General features: G+C 44.4%; 1 protein-coding gene across 13 annotated transcripts in view; it reads left to right on the top strand.

Moving 5' to 3' along the window:
• The window catches only part of PTPRF (protein tyrosine phosphatase receptor type F), a 392,972-nt gene that overhangs the window by 269,393 nt on the left and 106,574 nt on the right, over nt 1-17,005 (top strand). For all 13 annotated transcript variants that reach the window (XM_069788950.1, XM_069788945.1, XM_069788949.1 and 10 more), the window contains exon 6: nt 13,494-13,682. In XM_069788950.1, the coding sequence (XP_069645051.1) occupies nt 13,494-13,682 (189 nt within the window). The remainder of the gene's footprint in view (nt 1-13,493; nt 13,683-17,005) is intronic.

Raw genomic sequence — 17,005 nt, 5'->3', positions numbered from 1 at the left:
AAGGTTAAATAGTCTTTTGTATATCAAATAAAGCCAGTGAACTTCACTGAAATCATTTAATGAAAACAATCCTGATTATCTGTATATACTACCATGTGATATTTTAAAAGAACATCTTGAAGGGGAACGTGGAATTGTTTAAGGCCTCTAAAGACTAGAGTGCAGAGGCTATGCAGCAAATGCCTTTATAATCTAGGATCTGAAGTAGGCTTTGAATCCAATTGTTTTTTCACTGTTGTAAAACATGACAGAGTTTGATACAGTAACTCGGATTTGATTCAGAACTTTCTTATTAACTGTTCTTCATGCACATCAAATTTTAGAGACTGAGCTAAAGGGCTCCGCACATCAAGGATGGAACTGACTCAAGGACAGAGCTATTAAGGTGTGTAATAATCAAGAGAGAAGAATTAATTGTCTTTAATTTGGCATAAATCCCAGGGACCATAACTTTGGTTATTAGGAATTCAGGGCCTATTTCCAATTAGTTACACCCAAGCATGCTCACGCTTCCAACTTTGGGAGTCTAATCTGTGAGCACGTTAGCGCAGCAATCGTTGACATGCTAATAAAGGACAGCACTGCCTGACCTCTCCGTGTGTGGTCACTGCCAGCTGGTGTTTGCCTGGCAGTAAATCAAACTGTGGTATTGCTTTATCGTTTCTGACACCTTGCAGTGAGCTGCTCGGTGCGTGTCAGCTGCTTGGGCAGTCTGTGCAGACAAAATCACCTGGGCCGCGCTGGAGCAGGTCAGAGAGGCTGCTGTGGCTTTTATATGCTTTTTAGTCTTTGAGCTTCCTTCTAAGACATCTGATCTAGCAGAAGCCAGGGTGTCTTCCCTTTAGGTGTATGAAATGTAAATAGTACAATTGTTATCTGTACCAGAAAATCTGGTCTAACCTGAGCTGGGTTAAAGAAAGAGGCGGCAGCGGTTTCCTGAGTTGGCAGCAGTAGCAAAAGCGCGTACTGCGACCACATGGCTCGAAATGCAACACCTCCGTGCTGACAACCTGGGAAAGTGTGCGGGACTGCTTGGTCACGGCCAGCCAGCCACCCCCACATGTACCTACAGAGCAGGGTGGATGTGCCACGTCCCGCAGCAGGGCTGGCTACTTCACAGGCACCAGGAAAAGGAAAACACAGTAACACCGTCCTTGTTGTAAAGCGCTCAGTGTAAACATCTGAGGGTTTGAAGGAAGGGTGAGCCTAGAAAGTCCTGTAGGAACAACCGCTGGCAAGCCAGGCTGTGTGTATCTTGCATCAAAACACCAAAACAGGGCTGGCAGGAACACTTGTAGCCATGTGTATATGTGAGGGGCAGAAGGAAAGATGGTTCAGAGCAAGGGGGAGAAACCAATTCATGCACTCAATTCCCCTGTAATCGTTTTCTGAGACCTGCAACCTCATGGTGCTTTAGCCCCTGTCTGTCGAATGCTGCCTGCCAGTCAGTCAGGAATGAAACAAAACTCGCACAGGGCAAGAGCATGACATCCCCTCATAGCTGTTCTCAATTCTGTTTATCCTGAACCTTGACTTTACTGCACAAGAAGGCCCTGGGAAGTCCACAGTGGCTACCTTTTTCTCCTCCTTTCCTGTGATTTCCCGTTTGAAAAAGAAAAGGAAATAAGGAAACCTCAACAGCTACTCTGGGGACTGCTCCTCCCAACAACTAGAGTGTGGAGCTAGTGCAGGGATCTTTCTAAAGAAACCTGGAATTACATTGCAGTGGAAAAATAGCAGATTGTCTTTAAAACTTCAAAGCCAACTATTCTCCATTTTCAAGAGGGGAAAAATCCTTTTAAAGCTTTCCTTAAGTTAATTTTCCAGCATAGTGAAGCTGAAGCTTGCCAAATCCAGGTGTCTGTTTAGCTTTCTTGGTCTGTATCTGGTAGATGTAATGTTTTGGAGGAAAAGGTAGGGACCATATTTAAGGAAAACACATCCTTCCACCTGGGAAGGAGGAGTACTATGCCACTGAGCTCTGCAGGCCTCCTCACGTGCCAGGGAAGAGGGGTAGGGAAACCCACAATTTCTGTACTGCTCATTTAATAAAATGAACTTTTGACTAACAGCAAATATGTCTAATGTTTGGGAATGCATTTTCCTTCAACAGCAAAGGAATTTCAGCTGATCTCCTGCATTTGGTTTGTATTAAGATGAGTACCACAGGAGCCAAGAGGTGCCCTTTTTTTTTTTTATCCACTTGGCCTTGATGTGGTTTCACTACCAGCTTTCCATTTATCTGTTGCGTGCTCTTTAATTCATGAGGGCCTGCACTGGGGATTTGTTTAAAGCCTTGGCTGAAATTGTCAGCCACTCCTTTTATTGCACATCTTTCTGAAAAGATGGGTGTTGTGGCAAAGCAGTAAATAGGATATTGAGCCTCTGCAACACTTGCTATCTGTAGAAAGAAGAGTATGTCCTCTGTTAAACTCTGATCAATTACATCATCCCAGCATTAAAAACCATCACTTGTCGGGCAACAATGTCTTATTTGTGTTTGCATATAGCCGTAGGCTTGCTATGGGTCTTTTGCTGGGGGCCTTTCTACTTATGGTCTCTGAAAGACTCTTAAGGTAACCAGAGTCTCCATCTAAAGTGATGTTGGAGCCAGTGCAGTTAATGGACCTTCTAAAAGTGATGGCTTAATATAAGACATAAAACTCATAGTAAGAGAATATTTTTGTCCCTGACTCTGGTCAAGTCTTGCTGTGTTTTTTTCCCCTTTCTAGAAGTCACTTCCCCACCAAGTAAATAAAGTTAGTTACCCAGTATCTCAAGATGTTTTCTGTGATAGAGTATTTTAAAACTTCTGAATGGAAAGCAGTGATTTACCGTATCACTGATCTGTCTGGAGTTCAGATTAAATTAAAGCCCTTCATACAATTAGCGAGTAATTTCCATGCTTGCAGACCCTCTATGACTGAGCTGACTGCAATAGAACAAGTGCATTGAAACTTCACATTTATTGTTTCATTTGAAAATAGTTTCTCTGAGAAAAGGTACGTGAGAAGCTTTCACAGAGGTACCTGATGTCAATATATGAATATTTTCTTAAAGGTTGGGGTTTTTTTAATACTATAAAGAAATGATGCCTTGGACTATAAATTTAATTTGTGTTTTACTATTTTGGCCTTTACTGGAACTGGTTCTATGTACTAGTTTTGCTAACTTATTAAGAATATTTTGATACAGTTTCTGAACATTTGTTCAAAACACAGGTTGCTACAATTAAGGAAATGGCAGACAGAGCCACATGCATGAGAATTTATTGGCAGTGGCAGGAAAGGATGGTGCTGCAGAAAAGGCATAGGGTAAGGGAGAGGCAATACAGGGAGGTGGAGAGAAGAGCAGGCTGTTGAGCACCAGGGGTGGTGCTTTTCAGCTTGTTTGCTGCAGAGGAGCCTTGTTTTTGTAAGAATTGTGTTTGTCCTCCTTTCCCACACCCACACGCCTTGATTGCTAGCTTTGGCATTCAAACTCTCACGGCATCACAGAGCCACTCCATCCCATAGCTTGGTGATTTTGGAGGTTGCCTTAAATTTTCAGTTTAGTCTCTGAGATCAGAAAGCAAAGAGGTGTTTCTTGAGGGCATTCTTTGGGGGCAGGGGGAATCTTTGTTTTCCTTTTGAAGCACTGGCTGGTTGTGAATGCCGGAAGTAGAATATTTTTGTCCTTTCTCTAATGACTCTCTAGCTCGTCCCCAGTACAATCTTAAGTTTCAATTTCCAAGCTAATATTCCCAGAATATTTATAATGTTCTCAAGAGTTTTTGTTTGGGGATTTTGGGGAGGGTGAAAGACAGACAAGAGGGAGTTCTTTTCCTCTCTCAAGTAATATCACAGTGATTATGCTTAAAAAGTCAACAGTCATTGCTCTTCCATGTTGTCTGAATACCTTCCTTTTTCAGTAGCTTAGATGCAAGGAAAGGCAGTGCTTTTTCTTTCCCACGTTGGAACAATTGCTAGAAAAGAAGGCTTTTTCAGCAGGGTATTTTGTCAAAATGTACAACTTTTTCCCATCCCTAATCTTAAAGTTTTTGCTTGAGAGTTGCCGGCCACTATTGCTTTGGCAGGCTGTGATGTTCCCCCACAGGAGGAGAAGGTGCTGGATTGGCAATGATGCAGACAGGCTGCAGGAGCTAAACAGAAATCAGATTTTAGCACGATCTAGCCCTTTCAGTAGGAGTTAAGTGACCGAAAATCTTGCATTCTGGCCTGTGAAGTGGAAATGAACAGATTTAGTATTCCAGCTGAGTGGCAGCAGGAATGCTTCACTTTAATCTGAAACTCGATGTTAGAAAGCGTGGGAGAGCTCTGCTGTCAGATTAATTCAGTTCTCATGCATTTTTTCCTGCACTGAGCTGCAACCAAACATACATGGTTCAAAAGTCAAATGCTCCATTAATTTAACCACACATTGGATTTAATGGCATATGGAAATGCATTATTGATTGCATCTTAAAAAATGAAAATCTCTATGCTAATAGCATATCACATCAGTGCAGGTGAAGCAGTATGGAAAATGCAGGGGATTAGTAAATGACTTAGAATACAAGTAAGAGTTGTTTCCATGCTTTTCTCTGAAAAGACTGAAGTTTTGGGTTTGTTTTAGTGGGAGTGTGTTTATATATTCTGTCACAAGGAAACGTGCAGTGTCAATAGTTATGTTGTATTTCTCAATATAAAATATTAAAAAGAAACAATGGTTTGAAAACAGTTTTGCAGGCAGTTAGATTCAACAGTTGGTACCAACAAATGGCACAGTCCTGCCTGAAAGCACAGCATGGTCTTCTTTTACTGTTCCTTTACTACAGAGTCTTAATAGTCGGCTGCAAAACCTTTCTGAATTCATTGTGTTTAAAGAACTTTTGTGAGTTTTTTCAATGCATACTTCCAGCTGATGAGGGGTTTTTGTAAGTAATACTTGCTGAAAGAGCCTAGGCTTATTTATCAGCTGTTGGATATGACCCACAAAACTCTATTTTTACCTGCTTAAAGTTATGCTGTAATTTGGGGGGAAGAAATAAAAAAACATTTTTTTTCTCTCACCAAACAAGGGTTAAAAAAGGGACACTTGCTCAGGCAAGGAATCTTGCAGATATGATCTGTTTTACTTGTGTGTAAGCTCTTCCTCACCCACATTCTTGACATTTCTTGCTGTAGTTTCTGCTGTGCTATACTCTGAACCCTTAAATGACTTTCAGTGCCATACAATCTAAGCTCTTTTTAGTACCTCATTAACATGAGCGACTAGTTTCTCTGGTCTCTCAGGAAAATGCTTGTTTTGATGTGTCTTTGGCTTTGAGTTGTCTGTGGACATTGCTCTATGTTCATGGCAGAACAGTGGGCTTGGATCTGGAGCAGGAGGTCTAGGTTGGTCCTCACCTCTTAAGGGGCTTTACGTCACGCTTCCCACCACTCTGAGAGGCTGTGTCATCAGCTTGGAGAGGCTCTGCCCTGTGGCACAGAGCTTGTTTAGCCTGAGCAGATAAGCTTCTCCTATAATCTTCCTTCTTGGGTTTTTTAGCTCTTTTAGATATATTGGGCCTAAGCCTTGGAAAAACTTGAGTTTAGGACCAAGACTGCAAATGTGACTGTCATTGCAAGGAAGCCAGAATGGAAAGCAAGAAGTAGCAGCCAGGGTGACTGAAGGATGATGTGGTAGTAGCAATTTTGTAAATGACATCTCAGACTGTTGCAATCTAATCTGATAAAGGTGTAAATAATTGTTTTCTTCCAGGATGGGTTGCAGTCTCCTAGCTGATGGTAGGCTCTACAGCTAACACATACTGAGCAGAAGTTGTTATTACTTAGGAAGATCCCTAACTAAGAACTGAAACAGTGGGTTGTAGGTGCAAACCTTTAATTTGCCCAAGTTTGTGACTGAGTACTTACTTTTGGTCTGCTCTGAGTCAGCTTCAGCAGCTGTTAATCATCTTTGTGTTGCCCTCTGTCAAGCACAGGTCACAAGCTGTTATCTTTGAAGGAGAGAGGGGAATTGCCTGTTCCCTACTGAAGCTGTGGCTAGGCTCAGTCGTCTCAGCAGATCTTGCAGTGTTTATGAAGACCCTGGATCGAAGGAGTGCAGGCCATGGAAGAGCACTTTCTCCCCAGAGGGACCTTTCTCACACCTTCCCTTGGGCTGTGCTTAAGGGACAGCCATGCTGGAGAGCGACAACTGTTGCCTCCATCAGTGCCTCTAGAGCTGTGGCTCTTTTCTGTGTCCCAGCCTCAATCTAGACTGGATTAGCTAGCCCTTGAGAAGCTTAGAGGTACCTATGGCTGATGTGTGGCTATGGCTGCTGTGTCCTGGAGGGCTTTGGTAGTGGCATGCTGCAGTGCTTCTCAAAGGGAATTTGCTAATGAAGGGCTGGCCCTGCATCTGTGGCACCACCTTCTGTCCTGGCCAGTTCCCTGGGGCAGGCCAAGAGGCATCATGAGGCCTGAAGGTTGTTTGGATGATAACAGCAACTCTCAGGGCTGGGAGAAACAACTTGTTTCATCCCATTGGGATGCAGTGCCCCCTGAGGCCTGGAGAACTAAGGTTGTGCCCTGGGTGGGAGGGAGCACTAGATGCCAGTGCATAGCAAATGCAGGGTGCTCAGCGCTGGGGAGGTGACAAGCTGCTGCAGTGACGGTGTGTTACCTTACCGCTACACACGTGGGAGCACGGTGAGGAGCAGTGCTGGGACTTGGCAGGAGCACGGGCTGAATCCCCATCAGAGCCAGCTGGGAGGCTGCTGTGTCTTGCTCTAGGGAGCACCCGCCTCTCTGCAAAGCTGTCCTGCTCCCTTCTGAGATAAACAGATGCTTGGGAATGGCCAGCTGTGCTACCAAGAAGGTATCGGTGGCTTGTAAATGGAGATAATTGCTGTCCAGCCATGAAAGGACAATATTAGGAGCGCCCTTCTGGCACTTGAAGGGTAGCACTGTCTCTGTTCGGTGTTTTGTGGACTCATAACCTCTAGAAAGAGCAGGTCCCATGAGCTCCCACGCCGTGAGCCCCCAGGGTGGGAATCTGCCTGACAGTTTATCCTCTTCTGCCTTGTCTAGTCTCGTATTTTCTTGAATTTTCCTTACAGTACTTTCTTTGTTTTGGACTGACTCAGATTCTTTCTTTTGTGAACTGTTTTGCTGCTGCTGTGATCTTTCTAAGAGATAGCAAATACTTTGTTTACTGTAAGCTCTTGTGCAGTAATTCATGTGGTTACACTGTGACACAGAGAAGTCCTTCTGGAGCTTGTTTCCACACCCACTCATTCATCTGCGACCTTCTCCCCATTTTCAGCAGGCAGCTTCAGCATGTCACGTTGGCGTGATGTCATACAAAACCGGCAGATTTGTCATTAAAAGCCTTGTCATCAATAGATGACTGTTTGTATTTTCTGCCTGCCTGAAACTGTTTTATACTTGCTAACCCAGTAATTAAGACTTCGCTGCCTTTGAAACAGGTTGGTTTCACTGCCCCACCTTTTCCTTAGGCAATTACAAGGCGGTGCCAGTGTCGACGGGGCATTCATTAGCCTGCATGAGACTTGGCTCCGGCAGCGAGCATGCACAAAGGCGCTCCTCCCGCCGCTCCCCGCATGGGCAGTAGCCTGGCACCGGGCAGCCTGTGGAGACCGTGAATTTGGATAATATTTTTGGTGCACCTCTTAGGGTGGCTTTTGTAAGAAGAAGGATGCGGGAAGAAAGCATCGCCTCAAAATGGCTGATAAAATGCTCTTTGTGCAGCTTCAGTTGAACCTGAACAGAGCGGTGTCAGGGTTTTCTTATCATGTAAAATGATGCCGTTCTGGGCTGCTGGATTGCTCGACTGCTTTTGATTGTCTTGCGGTAATTGAATAGCAGTGCTGTGTAACCTGTGCTGAAGGAATTAGGGCTGTTTATTCAGCAAACAGATGTCCTGGATTGTGGTGTGCTTACGATCTTACTGGCTTGCATCTTTCATTAGTTAATATTGCCGACTACCCAGGCTATCTTCCTTGCACTGATAATTTTGCATTTGCTAGCGTGTTTCAGTGTCTCAAAGGGAGATTTGGAAGCTTGTAAAATTTGTAAAGTAATTCTGTTGATCCATCAAATACAAGTCTGTCAGCAGACAAGGGTTACCCCTGCAACATCCTGTGTTATATTGCGTCAAACTGCTACCTCTTACCAGGATCAGTTCAGCCCTGGTGACTTGAACTGGGTGAGACAGCAGCCTGCCTCACTGAATGGGGGTAGGGAGCACGTAGAATAACTTTTGATACTCGTATCTTGCTCCTGTGCAATGCTGACCACAGTCAAACACATTTATCAGAGATCTCTCTGCCCTCAATCCATTTCCTGGCTTGTCCCTAGCACTGCACACTCCTGAGTGGCTTCAGATAGCTGGCAGAATTGAAAACAAAGCAGCTTTGTGTTTTTATCATGTCTACCAAGCCCCTAAAATTGATGTTGGGCTGGAAGTTCCTCAGCTGACGCAGGCTGGCAGAAGCCAGTGGCCCAGATAAGCTGTTTCCAGCCCTGTGTGGGAATAAGGCCCAATATCTCACTTGAAATGAGTTGAGAACACCCCTTCCAGTGGGGCAGTGGTTTTGATAGATTGTAGGAGATTTAACCTCACAGCTATAGCTGTAACATATAGAAAAGCTGCTTTTGGCTGTTTCCGAATTATATTGGGTGTCATTTTTTTTCTCTCCCTCAACAGTCTGAACAATTGGACTCATGATAGTAAGCAGGCCTGGCTTTTATAGGAAGAGGAATATGACAAATAACTCCCATAAACATGTTTGCAGTTTTCACTATCATTTCTAAAATACCATTTCCTATGTTGACACAGAGGAAGTTCACAGTGGTGGGGGGAAGGTTTTACAGGTGCCAAGTCATGATCTGGCCCCCAAAACACAGTTGGGTGGCTGCAAGACCAGTGAGTGCTGTATGGGGTTTGCGCTAGTAGGAACCTGATATCCAACCCCTCCAACTTTTCTGTTCTGTGAAAGATTACAAGTTTTGAGCAAAATCCTGGGGGTAATCCTGCAGGATTCAGCCATCAACAGCTGTGCTCACCACAGACTCCTCTGCAGGTCTTTGCTGTAAGCAGCTGTTATCCACATACTGTTCTATGCTGGCGCTGATCCGTGCTTCTCATAACACATAAATTGCAATTACCTCCGTGTACCTTATCATCACCTGGTATTTGGAGTGATGCAGAAAATAAGGACACCCCAAGGGGTATGTGTCTCACGGCAGCATCCTCAAGAAAGGTAGTTTTCTGGGGAGCTGGTGAATGAGCTACGTAATTGCAGCTGCTCTAAAGGAGGTCTCAGCTCTGGTTTTGGGGCTGTGGGAAAGGTTTCTTACCTTAGCTTTTCCCTTAAAGATGGGAAATGTGTGGCACAAAAGAGCTGTAAGAGAAGGGGGGTTAGATTTCTGTCACCTCAGAAAGCAGATTAGCAAAGGGAGCTGTCAAGTGAGCATGAGATATCCTCTGCGTATGCTGTCATGCTAGATGCCAGAGGGACATTCCTGGCTCCTCAGTGACTGCTGCTAGCAAGACCTCAGCCTGGTCATGGATTTTCTGAGTTTCAGTTTGTAATTGCAAAACCAACTCGGTTTTTTCTCTCTCACTGTTTCCTTCTCCTCTCCTCCTGCTTCTCTCTTCCTGCTCTCCTGTCATTCCTGCTTCTGCTGCTGTAGTCCATGGAGGGAATTAGAGCTCGCAATGCCAAAAAAATCTCCTGCTTGTGCGCAGATTTTGCTTGCTCTTACCTAATGCCTACCTGAGATACACCCCTTCTGAAAGTATCTGAAACCCAGAAAGAAAAACTGGTTTCGATAGTCTGTGCTTGAAAGCAGACTGATAGCCTGTTTTAATGTGTATTAAAAGCACACTAGCTATCCTTGAATAAAACCAAGTGCTGACAAACTCATTTTCTAGAATAAGGGTATCCACGTATTGGCATGAATAGGAGAATAGCTGTTGCTGAGGAGCTCCATGTGCGGACAAGTTAGTACAGATAGCAAGGGCTAAGAAGGAGCCGAGGCATGACTGAGTCTCATAATTAGACCTAGATTAGACTTTTGCCGGAGGGGAAGGCAAGGCAAGAACAGCTCTGAACTCCTATCGTTGCCTGTAGCGTTTGAACACAGAGACATCCCTTGCTGTCCCAGTGAAGTCAGCAACACCAGGCCAGGCTGGAATGAAGCCCCATTATCTCTACAGGAGCATTGCTGACGGGGCAGGTGTGGGCCTGGGCCAGGCTGTGCTCTGTGGTGTGACCAGCTCAGGTTTTCTCCACAGCCACTCTTCTCCAGGAGGGTTCAGGGGGGCTGCCAGAGCCACACAGTACCTGCAGTAGTTGAGGTCCCCCATTTCCTGATGGTACTGGTACCTGAGGCCCTTGGATCACCTCTGGAGAAGGTGCTTGACCTCCCCTTGAGCTTTAGCCCTGGACACTGTGACCTCGGCCCAGTGCAGGTCCCCTGGAGCTACCCCAGAACTAATAGCAGGTGAACCCCAGCCTCCAGGTATCTGAGGTGCTGTCAGAGACCGGCTGTCAGATTTCCCCTGGCATCTCATCACACAGTGATGTGACCTGGGACTGCAGCCTCCTGGAAGCACACTGCTGCTCTTAAACGCCGGTGTTGCCTCTATGTTTGATTGACAAGGGATCAAACATGTCCTGCTGCCTGTGCGTTTCTGTAGATGCAGGCATGCCAGCGCTACTTGCTTGAGTTTTGGTGGTGGTGTGGCCATAGCAGATAGGCAGGTTTCAATCTCCAGGCATGCATGGCAACTCGGCTGTACTGGTACCAGTGCTAGCCCAGGGAACCTGCTGTGGCTCTGACTACACAGGGTACACTGCTTCCCTACTACTGTCATTTGCCACTATAGTTTTGGGGCTTGTGTGCAGTTAAGAGGGAGAAGACTGTGTGCCGCATGAGCCTTGCATGCCTGCCTCTGCCTGTGTCCAGCTGGGCGCGGGTCTGGGGTGCGAGGGTCATCACATGGTGGAAACCTGTGCCCTCTGTCCAGATGCTGAGTGCCCAGCATTCTCATCTGGGCTCTGTAATGGCTTGGGCTTGCAGGGGTGCATCGTGTGGGAGCAGCACTGTATGTCTCTTTGGAGTCCAGAAAAGACTTGATCTAAGATTTCTAGTAGAGCAGAGGTACCTTTGCTGCTGGATCTTTGTAATCAGCGTCTCTCTGTTGTACCCGGCGAAGTCAGGGTTAGATCATATAACTTCTGCTGGTCTGTGGCTCGTCACAAGCTGCTAATTTTGACTGAACAGTCACCTCCAGTGCAGCAGACTGGTCGTGTACCTGTGGATCAGACACTGTGAAGGATTTTCTGATTTCTCTTGTTTCTGTGGGCAAAGAATCATTGCAGATGGGAAGACATGTCTTGCACAAATGCTGGTTTCAGATTTGCCTTTAGCTATGTGCTAAACCTCCACACAGACTTTGGAGGAAGTTAACTGGGTGGTACTTAGCTCAGTGCATTCTTTTAAACTCTTGAACAAATGAGAAAAGATTGTCAATGGTAATCATGATGATTAGATTAGATCACTTCAGGGTTTCAGCCTCCCCAGAGTAAACATCTGCTTTCAATACAGTAAGTAGCAAGGTGCTGCACTTTAGGCAAACTTGGCCTCAATCCAAGGGAATGTCATTGTTTACTGTTTTTCCTATATCTTCCTTTGCTTTTCAATCTATACCATGCTGTACTTCTGTGTGTACCCTTCTTTTGTTTCTTTTCAGCCATGTAGGAGTATGCATTGTGGTTGCTCAGTATTGAGTGCTTCTGTTGCTTGTTACTGAATGCTGGCTCTGGTGTCATTCCAGTTAAGCTCTATGTACCTTTTGTCTCTGAAAATCAATGGAGAGCAAATTAAAAAAGAACTAGTTTTTGTGGTACCTTTCATTTAAAAAAAATAATTCCATTTATGTTTGCTCATGATGAGAGAGGTTTCTAGGGAGGCCGGTCTGGGAGGCAAAATACGGTTTGTGCTTTCAATAAGTATCAGGAACTATTTTTTCCTTTAGAAAACCTTAGATGCTTCACAGTCACTCTCATCTAAACAGAAAAATAATATTCCAGGGCATTGTTTTGTTTACAGCAGATGTTGCCTTGTGCTACAGAGTCTTGATTTGCAAACAAGTCAAGCGTCTTGAGAATTCTCCTGAGATCTTAGGGAGAAATATGTAAGAGTAGCCACCACAGGCTGCGTTTGTGCTGCAGGTGTGGCAGTATGAGTAGAAGGAAGCACCTGAGGTGGCCTATTGCTGGTTTCTTCCTGACAGGAGTGAGGAGTATGGTTCCAGATGCGTGGTCATAGCAGGAAAAATCAGATTGCAGCAAGTTCAGACTCCTCTGGGACTTGGGAAGGTGCTGGGGTCTTGTTTGTTTGAACACTGCAGTGAGCTGGGAGCCTTGCAGAATTGGATTTGCCAAAGAAGAAGGTTTGCTTAAGTTCCCTTAAAAGAGGGAAAAAAAGAAACATACTGAAAATAATTGAGTTTCCGGTGCTTTAAAAGCTTCTTAATGTTCTTCAAGTTCTTTTTTTCTGCAAAAGTATGTCCTTTTGATTGCAGTTCAGGCTCAGAGTACAGTACATCTTGCCACAGAATGAGTAAATGAGCTCTGTTCTGCAGCTGCTATTGAATGATGATGTTGGAGCATGCCTTGGCTTATCAGTGAAGGCTGCCTAATGTATTCCACCCAGCCTACCTGAGCGTGCTCTGCAGCAGCAAACCCAATTAACTATTTTTGTGCTTGCTGTATGAATGGTTTCAGCAGTTATGGGGTGCTTCGTTTTATAGTATTTCAGTAAGACATGCCAGAGCGTGCACTGGCCATTTCTCGCACCCCTCTGTTGCTCTCTGCAGCCCAGAAAATGCACCAGGAGCTTGCCACAGTGTGGCACAGTCTGGCAAGGCAGCTCATGAGCAGTGTGGCTCATTACCTTTACATTCATTAGTTTCTAAAAGCCTTCTGAATCAGATTTGAGGGCATGAGGAAGAGATTTACAGTCTATCCTACCAGTGTGACAGAATGTTCCTAGTCAAAAAAAGAGAAAATGGGCCTCTCTGGATCATTCTAAGGGGTTTTATTGTTTAGCTGTTGTTTTTCAAGATGCCTCAAACTATTTGGCTTTGTGTTTGTCTGTTATCTTCAACTCAGTCCTCCCACAAAAAGGCAAATACCTGCTTTTACTGAATTATTAACAACAATAGACGGCGCTTACGTATCAATGAAAATTATGGACGTTTCCCAAGGCAATTGATTTAAACGGAGTTAAATTTAGTGGAAGCTTCTGTTGGTGTAATGAATGCTCATTATAGAGCCTAATGTGCTTTAAGGGCTTGAAAACCTTCTCAGTAGGGAAGTCAGGCTGCTGTTTTCCAGCAGAGACACAGATGCTGTACCATGGCACTGCTGTCACTACAACCATTGCTGCGCCCGAATGTTTCTCTTTAACCTTGTGTGGTTTTTCCTCTTGCAGAAGACCACCTCCCAGCTGGCTTCCCGACCATTGATATGGGCCCGCAGCTGAAGGTGGTAGAAAAGGCCCGCACAGCCACAATGCTCTGTGCTGCCAGCGGTAACCCTGACCCTGAAATCTCCTGGTTCAAGGACTTCCTGCCTGTTGACACTGCAACTAGCAATGGGCGAATCAAGCAGCTCCGCTCGGGTAAGGCAGCAAAGCAAGTAAGCCTTCCCTACCTCCTCACTCTTCCTCCCTTTTCTCTTTCCTTGATGCTATTATTTTTTCCCTGAAATGCAATTCTAAACCCAAATGCCAATTTGATTTGAGCTTGTTTCTTTCACAATATAAAAACAGTTTTGGAGCTGATCTGCTCTGGCAGGATATCGTGGCTTATTAAAAGGAAACACTAGCGTGAACATGCCTTTTGGAACCTCACCTGGATTCCTTCTTCGGTAGACCGTCTTGACATTGCCCCAAATCCTTGGTAGGCTTGGACGTTTCACTACCAACTCAACAGGTCTCAGATATTTTTAATAGGACCACAGTGCTAATCAGGATGATGAGATACTAGTTGAGATTTTACTATCAATGGTCACATACTACTTCACTCCTTACATAGACTCTGCAAGACAGTGTTCTGCTTTCTGTTGAGATCTTTATCATTCTTGCTATGTGACACTACAAGAATAAAGAAAAATCCAAGAAGCAACAATTCTATGGATTTCAAAGGAAGGTAGACAAAGTTTTGAAACATACAATTTCTTTCTGATTTTTCTGTTTGATAAGCCAAATACTAGCTTTTGAATTACAGTAGGTTAGTTCTTGTGGGTGGCTAAGAATGCACTCATTTTAGCAAGGAACTCTTGCTTTTCTACTGCACTGTTCGGTCTCCCAGGACTATAAGGCCCATTCGAGAATTAAAGAAAATAAAACATTGCTTTATTTACTGATGAAGTGCAGCTCCACAGCATGAATTGCAGTGTCTATTTAGCAGTGCACAGCAGCACTACACAGCAGCTCTAGTCTGAGGGGAAAAAAGCCCACATTACCCTACATGAAGTACAGAAGGGAAAAGAGCTAGAACAAGTTTGGTCTAGAAAGGTCTCAACCTTCAATAAGAGGCAGACTGCCTTGCCTGGCCACAACGTATCTCTGGGCACTCCAAAGCCATTTGTTATGAGTGCTGCTGCCAGGGCAACACCATCTTCTTCCTAGCAAGGTGAATGTCTTGACACATTTCCCCATAGCAAGAGCCCTCTGTATAAATCTGATGATGCTTGGATGATAAGAAGTAGGCTTGTACTTGGGGGAGTGGGTAATGAGACATCACTCTCGTCAAAAATAGAACCCAGCCTGACACTCCTGATCCCACCTTGATGTACCAGTGAGCGCTAATTATACTAATGCATTTATAGCTTATGAAATTTCCCAGTGACCTTTAGCTTATCTCCCCCACAACATGGTTTAATCTTGATCTGTTTGTGCTGAAAGAAAATATCACACTTGTTAATTATTCTGAGAAGCTTTAGGAAGCAGCAATAGGAAAGTGCACATGGATGTGTTTCACTTCATAGCTGACTAAATCAGCATCAGAAATTACCATAAATGAGCAGCAAGGCAGCTCCTGATGCACTTGCTATACGTTCTCCAGCATCCTTTTTGCAGGCACTTGACTGCCTCTCTACCAGCTGCTTCACAAGTTTAGTGAGATAGAAAGTTTGAAAACAAACTAGTAAACCCTGTCACTGTGTCCAAGTTTTGCTTCCTATTCACTGTTCTTGAGCAACATCTCAATTGAATATTTCACCTGGGATTCAAACTCTAGAGCTGGCTGCTTGCTGAAGACACAGTAATTACCAAGGGAGGTGTCAAGGGAACCTTTTAGAAATCAATGAGCAGCACACATACTCAGACTTGCAAAAGAAATTGATTAGCTCTCTAATGTAGTAAGGGAGGTTTTCACAGTTCAATGTAAGAGTGAAGTTTTATTTTCAGCGACCTGGTGATACGATGCCAAGATTCACCAAGGCTCTGCTCCACCCTGGCATGAGTGGGGAGCAAGAAGTTTACCGCTTCTCATGGGCCAGAGATTCAACCCCTGATTGCATTTGTGACTTTTGCCTATATTTGTAGTTGATATAAAGCAGGGCCTGCATTTCAAAGTGCCCGAGTCCCACTTACCTGACTGCAATCACCCTGTGTGAGCAATGTGATGGGTTGGGCAGTCTCTGATCCATTCTGCAAGGTGCTAATTGAGCTCTCCAGTACTACACCATAGTGGGGCAGAGTTGTTTTTCAAAGAAAAGAGTATTTAAATAGATACCTCATTATATGGGAGAGTTTAATAGTTTGCAAAGTCTCTGCTCCATTAAGATCATATCTTACAGCCAGCCTGGCATATCTGCATGAATGTCGGTTTATAATATCTCAATCTAAATATACGCTCATTTAATTTCATTTAATTAAAACCCAATAAAAGCTAGACAGATGTAATATAGTTAAAATAGCTACAGCACGGTGTGAGCCCAATAATGCATATATAGAGTGTCCGACCTTCAACGAGTACATAATATATTATTATTCAGATGTACTAAATATAGGTCATAAAGGTCAAAGCAGCTTTGGAGTCTAACTTAGAGAGGGGGTTGAGGGATGATTTCATTTCTTCAGGCTCCTAGTGTGGAATAAATAGCTAGAGGTGGAGAAGTAGCATGTTTGGGAAAGGTGCTCTCTTCTGACATTCGCAGTTATGTGGGCTGGCAGTGCTCTGGGGGGTTCAGGCAGGTCTTTGAACTTGCATGCAGTCAGATCATGTGCCCAAGGGGGCTCTGAACGTCAGTTTCTAGAGGTTTGTTCATCTTCTGTCAAGGTACTAGAGAGTTTCTGGTTTAAGACAACCAAGCTGTCATCTTAGGCTCTTTTAACCCCAGAGGACTGGTGTCTGTCATGAGCAAACACACAGTTTATAAATCTGCCCTGTATCCTACCATTCCTCATTTACTAGTTACATCTGTATGTGTGTATATGCATTTTTCGCATTAAACCTTCTGACAACATAACTCTTTACATTTAGAGGGCTTTTTTTCCCCTTTCTGCCCAATATATCAATCTTTCCTTCCGAGTAATGCTTAATTCTTTTTTAAGCCCAGCTCTTGGGTAGTTTTGCCAGTGTTGGGCTAATTGCTCTACAGGTGAGAACACAAATAAATACAGGTTTTCATCTCCATTATCACAGATCAAGGCAAAAGCAAGGTCACTGACTCATCATGCTGGTTGTAGCAAAATTCTCCCTTGCTCATCTTGCTAATACTTCCCACCTCTTCTGGAGAGGCTGCTTTTCTGCAAATGCAGTGACTCAGGACAACTCCCTGTTCTCCCCCAGGGTGCATAGCTTCAGTCATTGCCTGTCAGTCATTGACACGGGATCTAAAGCCAGCTCTGGGCTGGGAAACCTCCCCAGCATGCTAACTCATTTAAAACCTGTTTGCCTGAACTGATTTTAAAACTGTCTGGACATTGTAGTATCA

Source organism: Haliaeetus albicilla, chromosome 8 (assembly GCF_947461875.1).
Source record: "Haliaeetus albicilla chromosome 8, bHalAlb1.1, whole genome shotgun sequence".
NCBI lineage: Eukaryota > Metazoa > Chordata > Aves > Accipitriformes > Accipitridae > Haliaeetus > Haliaeetus albicilla.
The sequence above is the reverse complement of the archived record's forward strand: the minus strand, read 5'-3'. Positions and strand labels throughout refer to the sequence as shown.